Source organism: Oncorhynchus mykiss, chromosome 16 (genome assembly GCF_057628025.1).
Source record: "Oncorhynchus mykiss isolate SJ-2025 chromosome 16, ASM5762802v1, whole genome shotgun sequence".
Lineage (NCBI taxonomy): Eukaryota > Metazoa > Chordata > Actinopteri > Salmoniformes > Salmonidae > Oncorhynchus > Oncorhynchus mykiss.
Window position 1 is genome coordinate 76,493,491 of NC_143037.1, and position 13,594 is coordinate 76,507,084.

The following is a 13,594-nucleotide window of genomic DNA, read 5'->3' on the forward strand; positions in this document are numbered from 1 at the left end:
GTTTTCAGTGGTCAGATAATATCACAGTCCATGTTGTTGTGGTGTTTTCAGTGGTCAGATAATATCATAGTCCATGTTGTGTTGTTTTCAGCGGTCAGATAATGTCACAGTCCATGTTGTTGTGTTGTTTTCAGTGGTCAGATAATATCACAGTCCATGTTGTTGTGTTGTTTTCAGTGGTCAGATAATTTCACAGTCCATGTTGTGGTGTTTTCAGTGGTCAGATAATGTCACAGTCCATGTTGTGGTGTTTTCAGTGGTCAGATAATGTCACAGTCCATGTTGTGGTGTTTTCAGTGGTCAGATACTATCACAGTCCATGTTGTGTTGTTTTCAGTGGTCAGATAATATCACAGTCCATGTTGTGTTGTTTTCAGTGGTCAGATAATATCACAGTCCATGTTGTTGTGTTGTTTTCAGTGGTCAGATAATATCACAGTCCATGTTGTGTTGTTTTCAGTGGTCAGATAATGTCACAGTCCATGTTGTTGTGTTGTTTTCAGTGGTCAGATAATATCACAGTCCATGTTGTTGTGGTGTTTTCAGTGGTCAGATAATATCACAGTCCATGTTGTGGTGTTTTCAGTGGTCAGATAATATCACAGTCCATGTTGTGGTGTTGTTTTCAGTGGTCAGATAATGTCACAGTCTATGTTGTGGTGTTTTCAGTGGTCAGATAATATCACAGTCTATGTTGTGTTGTTTTCAGTGGTCAGATAATGTCACAGTCCATGTTGTGGTGTTTTCAGTGGTCAGATAATATCACAGTCCATGTTGTGTTGTTTTCAGTGGTCAGATAATATCACAGTCCATGTTGCTATTATGAACTAATCTCAGCGTTTTGCCAGCAAATGTGGTCTCATATTCAATCCATTTTTTTTACAATGCATCTCTAGAAGGCAAAGTGTTTTTCAATGAAAATAATCACGCTACACGTTTGGCTGTGTTGCTCTGTACGTGCATCTGTGTCAGTGTGTGTTATCAGTGTCAGGTATCAGTAGCCCAGACAGCAGGCTGATATAAGAGGCCTACTGAGAGCTGATAGCAGCAGCTTTACAGACATGTCTTGTCAGGACAGAGACCACAGAGGAATGTGACACACTGCTGCAGAATGTCTTTATGTCTGGATGCTCACAGTGGATTGGAGGGGAGAGGAGGGGAGAGGAGGGGAAAGGAGAGGAGGAGGGGAAAGGGGAGGGGAGAGAGGAGGGGAAAGGGGAGGGGAGAGATGGAAGGGGGAGAGGAGGAGGAGGAGGGGAGGGGAGAGAGGAGGAGAGAGGAGGGGAAAGGAGAGGAGGAGGGGAAAGGGGAGGGGAGAGAGGAGGGGAAAGGGGAGGGGAGAGATGGAAGGGGGAGAGGAGGAGGGGAGGGGAGAGAGGAGAGGAGGGGAGAGAGGGAAGGGGGAGAGGAGGAGGGGAGGGGAGAGAGGAGGGGAAAGGGGAGAAAGGGGAGAAAGGGGAGGGGAGAGGGAAGGGGGAGAGAAGGAGGGGAAAGGAGAGGGGGAGGGGAGAGAGGAGGGGAAAGGGGAGGGGAGAGTGGACAGGAGGAGGGGAAAGGGGAGGGGAGAGATGGAAGGGGGAGAGGAGGAGGGGAGGGGAGAGAGGAGAGGAGGGGAGAGAGGGAAGGGGGAGAGGAGGAGGGGAGGGGAGAGAGGAGGGGAAAGGGGAGAAAGGGGAGAAAGGGGAGGGGAGAGGGAAGGGGGAGAGAAGGAGGGGAAAGGAGAGGAGGAGGGGAAAGGGGAGGGGAGAGAGGAGGGGAAAAGGGAGGGGAGAGTGGACAGGAGGAGGGGAAAGGGGAGGGGAGAGATGGAAGGGGGAGAGGAGGAGGGGAGGGGAGAGAGGAGAGGAGGGGAGAGAGGGAAGGGGGAGAGGAGGAGGGGAGGGGAGAGAGGAGGGGAAAGGGGAGGGGGAGAAAGGGGAGGGGAGAGGGAAGGGGGAGAGAAGGAGGGGAGGGGAGAGAGGAGAGGAGGGAGGAGAGGAGAGGAGGGAGAGAGGGAAGGGGGAGAGGAGGAGGGGAGAGATGAGGGGAAAGGGGAGGGGGAGAAAGGGGAGGGGGAGAGGAGGAGGAGAAAGGGGATAGGAGGGGGAGAGGAGGAGGGGAGGGGAGAGAGGGGAGGGAGAGGAGGAGGGGAGGGGAGAGAGGGGAGGGAGAGAGGAGGAGGGGAGGGGAGAGAGGGGAGGGAGAGAGGAGGAGGGGAGGGAAGAGGAGAAAGGGGAGAGGAGGAGGGGAAAGGGGAGAGGGAGAGGAGGAGAGGGGAGAGGGAATAGGGAAGGGGGAGAGGAGGGGGAGAGGAGGGGAAGAGGAGGAGGGGAGGGGAGAGAGGGGAGGGAGAGAGGAGGAGGGGAGGGGAGAGAAGAGGAGAAAGGGGAGAGGGAGAGGGAGAGGAGGAAAGGGGAGAGGAGAGAGGGAAGGGGAGAAAGGAGGGGAAACTGTTCCTCAAACTGTAACCTCAAACTGTAACCTCAAATTGTTCCTCAAACTGTTCCCTCAAACTGTAACCTCAAATTGTTCCTCAAACTGTAACCTCAAACTGTAACCTCAAACTGTTCCTCAAACTGTGTAACCAAACTGTAACCTCAAACTGTGTAACCAAACTGTGACCTCAAACTGTAACCTCAAACTGTTCCTCAAACTGTAATCTCAAACTGTAACCTCAAACTGTTCCTCAAACTGTAATCTCAAACTGTAACCTCAAACTGTAACCTCAAACTGTAACCTCAAACTGTAACCTCAAACTGTGACCTCAAACTGTCTAACCAAACTGTGACCTCAAACTGTAACCTCAAACTGTAACTTCAAATTGTAATCAAACTGTAACCAAACTGTTCCTCAAACTGTTCCTCAAACTGTAACCTCAAACTGTTCCTCAAACTGTAACCTCAAACTGTAACCTCAAACTGTCTAACCAAACTGTGACCTCAAACTGTTCCTCAAACTGTCTAACCAAACTGTGACCTCAAACTGTAACCTCAAACTGTAACTTCAAATTGTAATCAAACTGTAACCAAACTGTTCCTCAAACTGTTCCTCAAACTGTAACTTCAAACTGTTCCTCAAACTGTAACCTCAAACTGTAACCTCAAACTGTAACCTCAAACTGTAACCTCAAACTGTAACCTCAAACTGTAACCTCAAACTGTAACCTCAAACTGTTCCTCAAACTGTTCCTCAAACTGTTCCTCAAACTGTTCCTCAAACTGTCACCTCAAACTGTGACCTCAAACTGTAACCTCAAACTGTAACTTCAAATTGTAATCAAACTGTAACCAAACTGTTCCTCAAACTGTTCCTCAAACTGTAACCTCAAACTGTTCCTCAAACTGTAACCTCAAACTGTAACCTCAAACTGTAACCTCAAACTGTAATCTCAAACTGTAACCTCAAACTGTAACCTCAAACTGTAACCTCAAACTGTTCCTCAAACTGTTCCTCAAACTGTTCCTCAAACTGTAACCTCAAACTGTAACCTCAAACTGTGTAACCAAACTGTAATCAAACTGTAACCTCAAACTGTAACCTCAAACTGTAACCTCAAACTGTAACCTCAAACTGTTCCTCAAACTGTCTAACCAAACTGTGACCTCAAACTGTAACCTCAAACTGTAACTTCAAATTGTAATCAAACTGTAACCAAACTGTTCCTCAAACTGTTCCTCAAACTGTAACCTCAAACTGTTCCTCAAACTGTAACCTCAAACTGTTCCTCAAACTGTAACCTCAAACTGTAACCTCAAACTGTCTAACCAAACTGTGACCTCAAACTGTAACCTAAAACTGTAACTTCAAATTGTAATCAAACTGTAAACAAACTGTTCCTCAAACTGTTCCTCAAACTGTAACCTCAAAATGTAACCTCAAACTGTAATCTCAAACTGTAACCTCAAACTGTAACATCAAACTGTAACCTCAAACTGTAACCTCAAACTGTTCCCTCAAACTGTTCCCTCAAACTGTAACCTCAAATTGTTCCTCAAACTGTTCCCTCAAACTGTAACCTCAAATTGTTCCTCAAACTGTAACCTGAAATTGTTCCTCAAACTGTTCCCTCAAACTGTAACCTCAAACTGTAACCTCAAACTGTGACCTCAAACTGTGACCTCAAACTGTTCCTCAAACTGTTCCTCAAACTGTAACCTCAAACTGTAACCTCAAACTGTAACCTCAAACTGTTCCTCAAACTGTTCCTCAAACTGTTCCATCAAACTGTAACCTCAAGCTGTTCCTCAAACTGTAACCTCAAACTGTAGACTCAAACTGTTCCTCAAACTGTAACCTCAAACTGCTCCTCAAACTGTAACCTCAAACTGTGACCTCAAACTGTGACCTCAAACTGTTCCTCAAACTGTTCCTCAAACTGTTCCTCAAACTGTAATCTTAAACTGTAACCTCAAACTGTTCCTCAAACTGTAACATCAAACTGTAACCTCAAACTGTTCCTCAAACTGTAACCTCAAACTGTAACCTCAAACTGTTCCTCAAACTGTAACCTCAAACTGTTCCTCAAACTGTAACCTCAAACTGTTCCTCAAACTGTAACTTCAAACTGTAACCTCAAACTGTTCCTCAAACTGTAACCTCAAACTGTAACCTCAAACTGTTCCTCAAACTGTAATCAAACTGTTCCTCAAACTGTAACCTCAAACTGTAACCTCAAACTGTAACCTCAAACTGTAATCTCAAACTGTAACCTCAAACTGTCACCTCAAACTGTGACCTCAAACTGTAACCTCAAACTGTAACTTCAAATTGTAATCAAACTGTAACCAAACTGTTCCTCAAACTGTTCCTCAAACTGTAACCTCAAACTGTTCCTCAAACTGTGTAACCTCAAACTGTAACCAAACTGTTCCTCAAACTGTAACCTCAAACTGTAATCAAACTGTTCCTCAAACTGTGTAACCTCAAACTGTAACCTCAAACTGTAACATCAAACTGTTCCTCAAACTGTAACCTCAAACTGTAACCTCAAACTGTTCCTCAAACTGTTCCTCAAACTGTAACCTCAAACTGTTCCTCAAACTGTTCCTCAAACTGTTCCTCAAACTGTAACCTCAAACTGTTCCTCAAACTGTAATCAAACTGTTCCTCAAACTGTTCCTCAAACTGTTCCTCAAACTGTTCCTCAAACTGTAACCTCAAACTGTTCCTCAAACTGTTCCTCAAACTGTTCCTCAAACTGTAACCTCAAACTGTAACCTCAAACTGTGACCTCAAACTGTAACCTCAAACTGTTCCTCAAACTGTAACCTCAAACTGTTCCTCAAACTGTAACCTCAAACTGTAACATCAAACTGTTTCTCAAACTGTAATCTCAAACTGTTCATCAAACTGTTCCTCAAACTGTAACCTCAAACTGTTCCTCAAACTGTAACCTCAAACTGTTCCTCAAACTGTTCCTCAAACTGTTCCTCAAACTGTTCCTCAAACTGTGACCTCGAACTGTGACCTCAAACTGATACCTCAAACTGTTCCTCAAACTGTGACCTCAAACTGTGACCTCGAACTGTGACCTCAAACTGTGACCTCAAACTGATACCTCAAACTGTTCCTCAAACTGTGACCTCAAACTGTTCCTCAAACTGTAACATCAAACTGTTCCTCAAACTGTTCCTCAAACTGTTCCTCAAACTGTAACCTCAAACTGTTCCTCAAACTGTAACATCAAACTGTAGCCTCAAACTGTTCCTCAAACTGTAACCTCAAACTGTTACCTCAAACTGTTCCCCAAACTGTAACCTCAAACTGTTCCTCAAACTGTAACCTCAAACTGTTCCTCAAACTGTAACCTCAAACTGTTCCTCAAACTGTAACCTCAAACTGTTCCTCAAACTGTAACCTCAAACTGTAACCTCAAACTGTTCCTCAAACTGTAACCTCAAACTGTAACCTCAAACTGTAACCTCAAACTGTGACCTCAAACTGTTCCTCAAACTGTAATCAAACTGTTCCTCAAACTGTAATCTCAAACTGTAACCTCAAACTGTTCCTCAAACTGTAACCTCAAACTGTTCCTCAAACTGTAACCTCAAACTGTTCCTCAAACTGTAACCTCAAACTGTAACCTCAAACTGTAACCTCAAACTGTGACCTCAAACTGTTCCTCAAACTGTAATCAAACTGTTCCTCAAACTGTGACCTCAAACTGTTCCTCAAACTGTAACCTCAAACTGTTCCTCAAACTGTTCCTCAAACTGTTCCTCAAACTGTTCCTCAAATTGTTCCTCAAACTGTTCCTCAAACTGTAACCTCAAACTGTTCCTCAAACTGTAATCAAACTGTTCCTCAAACTGTGACCTCAAACTGTAACCTCAAACTGTTCCTCAAACTGTAACCTCAAACTGTAACCTCAAACTGTGACCTCAAACTGTAATCAAACTGTTCCTCAAACTGTGTAACCTCAAACTGTAACCTCAAACTGTTCCTCAAACTGTAACCTCAAACTGTTCCTCAAACTGTTCCTCAAACTGTAACCTCTTGTCCATTCTACCTGTATCTCTTGACTAGCAACACTCTAAAGTCACTGTTTTGCTCTCTCTACAAGTGGCCTAGTTTGGTCCCCTTCCACATCACATTGGCATTTCAGAGCACAACGAGCACAATGGCAGAATAACGAGAGGACATAAATGACCGTTTTTATCCCTAGGCCTAATTTTAGAGCTGGCCCTTGAAGGCAAAGACTCACAATTTGGCAAAGTGGAGCTGAGTAAATATGACAGAAGTCAGAGAATGTCTCAGAAAAACCTCAGATGAGTACAGAGAAATAGACAACTTCCTTTTTTGGTGTTTTTAGGAGAGTACAAGCGGTCGAACCACGCTCCTGCGAGAGGCAACTTTGTCCGAAATCCGGCGGACTCGCGTTAGATACCCATAAAAGCTCATATCTAGACTTTTACTCAGCGTGGCCCTAACACTAGTCTTGTGAAGCACATACGACCCCATTTTCAAACCCAGAGTGGTCTTTTACCTGCATTGAATGTCCTACACAACATCAGAACATTTAGCTCAGTCTGTTGCTAACCCAGTCTTGTACCTGCACTGTCCACTGTCGGTGTCACAGCTGACGTCGAGGGTGGTGACCCCAGGACAGGAACAGTTGCAGACCTCACAGCCGACCAGAGGATGACAGCCGAACGTCTGGGGCTCACACTGGATACACTCTGGGAGCAGGGTCCTCGGTGGGCAGATACAGTCTCCAGTCACCGGCTCACACAGCCGTGTACCACACTGACACGCTGCGGGAGTAGAGGAGAGATCACATTCAATCATACCTGTAGACACACACACACACACACACACACACACACACACACACACACACACACACACACACACACTACCACAGATATGTACACTGACATGTCATACACATTAGACTCAGACAGTATAATACACACAGACAGTATAGTACACACAGACAGTACACACAGACAGTATAGTACACATATACAGTATAGTACACACAGACTGTATAGTACACATAGACAGTACACACAGACAGTATAGTACACACAGACAGTATAGTACACACATACAGTACACACAGACAGTATAGTACACACAGACAGTATAGTACACACAGACTGTATAGTACACACAGACAGTATAGTACACACAGACAGTATAGTACACACAGACAGTATAGTACACACAGACAATACACACAGACAGATAGAGGACGCACCAGACATTTATCCCAGTGTCCTCCCGTATCCCAGTCTCCTAGTCTCCTCCTGTATCCCAGTCTCTTCACTTATCCCAGTCTCCTCCCGTATCCCAGTCTCCCAGTCTCCTCCTGTATCCCAGTCTCGTCTTTTGAGCTTCTAGTCATGAAATCTATGCAGCCTACTCAATCACTTTTTATAGCTACTGTTTACAGGCCTCCTGGGCCATATACAGCGTTCCTCATTGAGTTCCCTGAATTCCTATCGGACCTTGTAGTCATAGCAGATAATATTCTAATCTTTGGTGACTTTAATATTCACATGGAAAAATCCACAGACCCACTCCAAAAGGCTTTCGGAGCCATCATCGACTCAGTGGGTTTTGTCCAACATGTCTCTGGACCCACTCACTGTCACAGTCATACTCTGGACCTAGTTTTGTCCCATGGAATAAATGTTGTGGATCTTAATGTTTTTCCTCATAATCCTGAACTATCGGACCACCATTTTATTACATTTGCAATAGCAACAAATAATCTGCTCAGACCCCAACCAAGGATCATCAAAACTCGTGCAATAAATTCACAGACAACACAAAGATTCCTTGATGTCCTTCCAGATTCCCTCTGTTTACCCAAGGACGCCAGAGGACAAAAATCAGTTAACCACCTAACTGAGGAACTCAATTTAACCTTGCGCAATACCCTAGACGCAGTTGCACCCCTAAAAACTAAAAACATTTCTCATAAGAGACTAGCTCCCTGGTACACAGAAAATACCCGAGCTCTGAAGCAAGCTTCCAGAAAATTGGAACGGAAATGGCGCCACACCAAACTGGAAGTCTTCCGACTAGCTTGGAAAGACAGTACCGTGCAGTACCGAAGAGCCCTCACTGCTGCTCCACCATCCTATTTTTCTAACTTAATTGAGGAAAATAAGAACAATCCGAAATTCCTTTTTGATACTGTCGCAAAGCTAACTAAAAAGCAGCATTCCCCAAGAGAGGATGGCTTTCACTTTAGCAGTGATAAATTCATGAACTTCTTTGAGGAAAAGATCATGATTATTAGAAAGCAAATTACGGACTCCTCTTTAAATCTCCGTATTCCTTCAAAGCTCAGTTGTCCTGAGTCTGCACAACTCTGCCAGGACCTAGGATCAAGAGAGACGCTCAAGTGTTTTAGTACTATATCTCTTGACACAATGATGAAAATAATCATGGCCTCTAAACCTTCAAGCTGCATACTGGACCCTATTCCAACTAAACTACTGAAAGAGCTGCTTCCTGGGCTTGGCCCTCCTATGTTGAACATAATAAATGGCTCTCTATCCACCGAATGTGTACCAAACTCACTGAAAGTGGCAGTAATAAAGCCTCTCTTGAAAAAGCCAAACCTTGACCCAGAAAATATAAAAAACTATCGGACTATATCGAATCTTCCATTCCTATCAAACATTTTTGAAAAGGCTGTTGCGCAGCAACTCACTGCCTTCCTGAAGACAAACAATGACAAACAATGTATACGAAATGCTTCTGGTCTGGTTTTAGACCCCATCATAGCACTGAGACTGCACTTGTGAAGGTGGTAAATTACCTTTTAATGGCATCAGACCGAGGCTCTGCATCTGTCCTCGTGCTCCTAGACCTTAGTGCTGCTTTTGATACCATCGATCACCACATTCTTTTGGAGAGATTGGAAACCCAAATTGGTCTACACGGACAAGTTCTGGCCTGGTTTAGATCTTATCTGTCGGAAAGATATCAGTTTGTCTCTGTGAATGGTTTGTCCTCTGACAAATCAACTGTAAATTTCGGTGTTCCTCAAGGTTCCGTTTTAGGACCATTATTGTTTTCACTATATATTCTACCTCTTGGGGATGTAATTTGAAAACATTATGTTAACTTTCACTGCTATGCGGATGACACACAGCTGTACATTTCAATGAAACATGGTGAAGCCCCAAAATTGCCCTCGCTAGAAGCATGTGTTTCAGACATAAGGAAGTGGATGGCTGCAAACTTTCTACTTTTAAACTCGGACAAAACAGAGATGCTTGTTCTAGGTCCCAAGAAACAAAGAGATCTTCTGTTGAATCTGACAATTAATCTTAATGGTTGTACAGTCGTCTCAAATAAAACTGTGAAGGACCTCGGCGTTACTCTGGACCCTGATCTCTCTTTTGAAGAACATATCAAGACCATTTCAAGGACAACTTTTTTCCACCTACGCAAAAATCAGAAACTTTCTGTCCAAAAATGACGCAGAAAAATTAATCCATGCATTTGTCACTTCTAGGTTAGACTACTGCAATGCTCTACTTTCCGGCTACCCGGATAAAGCACTAAATAAACTTCAGTTAGTGCTAAATACGGCTGCTAGAATCCTGACTAGAACCAAAACATTTGATCATATTACTCCAGTGCTAGCCTCCCTACACTGGCTTCCTGTCAAAGCAAGGGCTGATTTCAAGGTTTTACTGCTAACCTACAAAGCATTACATGGGCTTGCTCCTACCTATCTCTCTGATTTGGTCCTGCCGTACATACCTATACGGTCACAAGACGCAGGCCTCCTAATTGTCCCTAGAATTTCTAAGCAAACAGCTGGAGGCAGGGCTTTCTCCTATAGAGCTCCATTTTTATGGAACGGTCTGCCTACCCATGTCAGAGACGCAAACTCGGTCTCAACCTTTAAGTCTTTACTGAAGACTCATCTCTTCAGTGGGTCATATGATTGAGTGTAGTCTGGCCCAGGAGTGGGAAGGTGAACGGAAAGGCTCTGAAGCAACGAACCGCCCTTGCTGTCTCTGCCTGGCCGGTTCCCCTCTTTCCACTGGGATTCTCTGCCTCTAACCCTGCCGTGGCGGAGATCTTTGTGGGCTATACTCAGCCTTGTCTCAGGATGGTAAGTTGGTGGTTGAAGATATCCCTCTAGTGGTGTGGGGGCTGTGCTTTGGCAAAGTGGGTGGGGTTATATCCTTCCTGTTTGGCCCTCTCCGGGGGTGTCCTCGGATGGGGCCACAGTGTCTCCTGACCCCTCCTGTCTCAGCCTCCAGTATTTATGCTGCAGTAGTTTATGTGTCGGGGGGCTAGGGTCAGTTTGTTATATCTGGAGTCCTTCTCCTGTCCTATTCGGTGTCCTGTGTGAATTTAAGTGTGCTCTCTCTAATTCTCTCTTTCTTTCTCTCTCTTGGAGGACCTGAGCCCTTGGACCATGCCTCAGGACTACCTGACATGATGACTCCTTGCTGTCCCCAGTCCACCTGGCCGTGCTGCTGCTCCAGTTTCAATTGTTCTGCCTTATTATTATTGGACCATGCTGGTCATTTATGAACATTTGAACATCTTGGCCATGTTCTGTTATAATCTCCACCCGGCACAGCCAGAAGAAGACTGGCCACCCCACATAGCCTGGTTCCTCTCTAGGTTTCTTCCTAGGTTTTGTCCTTTCTAGGGAGTTTTTCCTAGCCACTGTGCTTCTACACCTGCATTGCTTGCTGTTTGGGGTTTTAGGCTGGGTTTCTGTACAGCACTTTGAGATATCAGCTGATGTACGAAGGGCTATATAAATACATTTGATTTGATCCTAGTCTCCTTCCTTATCCCAGTCTCCTCCCTTATCCCAGTTTCCTCTATTATCCCAGTCTCCTAGTCTCCTCCCTTATCCCAGTCTCCTCCTGTATCCCAGTCTCCTAGTCTCCTCCCTTATCCCAGTCTCTTCACTTATCCCAGTCTTCTCCCTTATCCCAGTCTTCTCCCGTATCCCAGTCTCCTCCCTTATCCCAGTCTTCTCCCTTATCCCAGTCTTCTCCCGTATCCCCGTCTCCTCCCTTATCCCCGTCTCCTCCCTTATCCCAGTCTTCTCCCTTATCCCAGTCTCCTTCCGTATCCCAGTCTCCTCCCTTATCCCCGTCTCCTCCCTTATCCCACTCTTCTCCCTTATCCCAGTCTTCTCCCGTATCCCAGACTCCTCCTTTATCCCAGTCTTCTCCCTTATCCCCGTCTCCTCCCTTATCCCAGTCTTCTCCCTTATCCCAGTCTCCTCCCTTATCCCAGTCTTCTCCCTTATCCCCGTCTCCTCCCTTATCCCAGTCTTCTCCCTTATCCCAGTCTTCTCCCTTATCCCAGAATCCTCCCTTATCCCCGTCTACTCCCTTATCCCCGTCTACTCCCTTATCCCAGTCTTCTCCCTTATCCCAGTCTCCTCCCTTATCCCAGTCTCTTCACTTATCCCAGTCTTCTCCCTTATCCCAGTCTTCTCCCGTATCCCAGTCTCCTCCCTTATCGCAGTCTCCTCCCTTATCCCAGTCTCCTCCCTTATCCCAGTCTCCTCCCAATCTCTTCTCTCAGCCAGGCCTCGTATTGTAGTGACTCACGTCTACAGTTGGGGAACCCCCAGTAGCCCGTGGCACACTGTGAGCAGTCCCTGCCGATGACGTTAGGTCTGCACTGGCACTGCCCGCCGAAGGGTTGGCAGGTATCGCTGTCCGCGCCCACCTCATGGCACCCGCAGGGCATGGCACCGTTGTTGAAGAACGCAGAGAGAGAGATGGCTGAACCAAGACAGAATGGAGAGGCTGTGGCAGGACTGGAGAGAGGGGGGGGGGGGGGGGTGGGGGGGTGGAGAGAGAGCGGGGAGAGAGAGTGAGAGAGAGAGAGAGGGAGAGGTATTCACATTTGAGCTAGTTAGTCTCTAGTTAGTCTCTAGTTAGTCTCTAGTTGGTCTCTAGTTAGTGTAGTTAGTCTCTAGTTGGTCTCTAGTTAGTGTAGTTAGTCTCTAGTTAGTGTAGTTAGTCTCTAGTTAGTCTGTAGTTAGTCTGTAGTTAGTCTGTAGTTAGTGTAGTTTGTCTCTAGTTAGTGTAGTTAGTCTGTAGTTAGTGTAGTTAGTCTGTAGTTAGTCTTTAATTAGTCTGTAGTTAGTCTGTAGTTAGTCTCTAGATAGTGTAGTTAGTCTGTAGTTGGTCTCAATTTAGTCTCTAGATAGTGTAGTTAGTCTGCAGTTAGTCTCTAGTTGTCTCTAGTTAGTCTCTAGTTAGTCTTTAATTAGTCTGTAGTTAGTCTGTAGTTAGTCTGCAGTTAGTTTGTAGTTAGTCTGTAGTTAGTCTCTAGTTGTCTCTAGTTAGTCTCTAGTTAGTCTGTAGTTAGTCTGTAGTTAGTCTGTAGTTAGTCTCTAGTTAGTCTCTAGTTGTCTCTAGTTGTCTCTAGTTAGTCTCTAGTTAGTCTGTAGTTAGTATGTAGTTAGTCTGTAGTTAGTCTGTAGTTAGTATGTAGTTAGTCTGTAGTTAGTCTCTAGATAGTCTGTAGTTAGTCTGTAGTTAGTCTGTAGTTAGTCTCTAGTTAGTCTCTAGTTAGTCTCTAGATAGTCTGTAGTTAGTCTGTAGTTAGTCTCTAGTTAGTCTGTAGTTAGTCTCTAGTTAGTCTCTAGTTAGTCTCTAGTTAGTCTCTAGATAGTCTGTAGTTAGTCTGTAGTTAGTCAGTAGTTAGTCTGTAGTTAGTCTCTAGACAGATGATTAGCTGTCCAGCTACTGACCAGGTGAGATTTGGTTCTGGGTACTGAAATTACATTTGAGCAAGTATATAGTATAATAATATAATAGTAAAGTATATATTCTCAGCCACAACACATAATCTATCTTTTATTAGCTTTTCTTTTACATCAGACATGCTGTACAGTAAACTCACTGGATGTAGAAGCTGTTCTGGCCACAGTTGCTGATGAAGTCATATGATTTGTCCAGAGGTTGTTCAGACAGATAACTGGAGCTGTAGCTGCTCTCTGGGACCACCAGAACATAGTCCTGACACACACACACCACACACACACACACACAGACACACCACACACACACACACACCACACACACACACACACACACACACACACACCACACACGTTGTTAGAACTTCACAGTCTTTATACACCTCTATCTAC

The 13,594-nt window shown here is 44.9% G+C and overlaps 1 protein-coding gene across 3 annotated transcripts in view; it reads right to left on the bottom strand.

Moving 5' to 3' along the window:
- lama5 (laminin, alpha 5) overlaps positions 1–13,594 on the bottom strand; it is a 280,241-nt gene that overhangs the window by 119,072 nt on the left and 147,575 nt on the right. For all 3 annotated transcript variants that reach the window (XM_036947797.2, XM_090204017.1, XM_090204018.1), the window contains exons 33-35: positions 13,345–13,460; positions 12,039–12,250; positions 7,031–7,232 (exon numbers count right to left, since the gene is read on the bottom strand). In XM_036947797.2, coding sequence (XP_036803692.2) covers positions 7,031–7,232; positions 12,039–12,250; positions 13,345–13,460 — 530 coding nt within the window. The remainder of the gene's footprint in view (positions 1–7,030; positions 7,233–12,038; positions 12,251–13,344; positions 13,461–13,594) is intronic.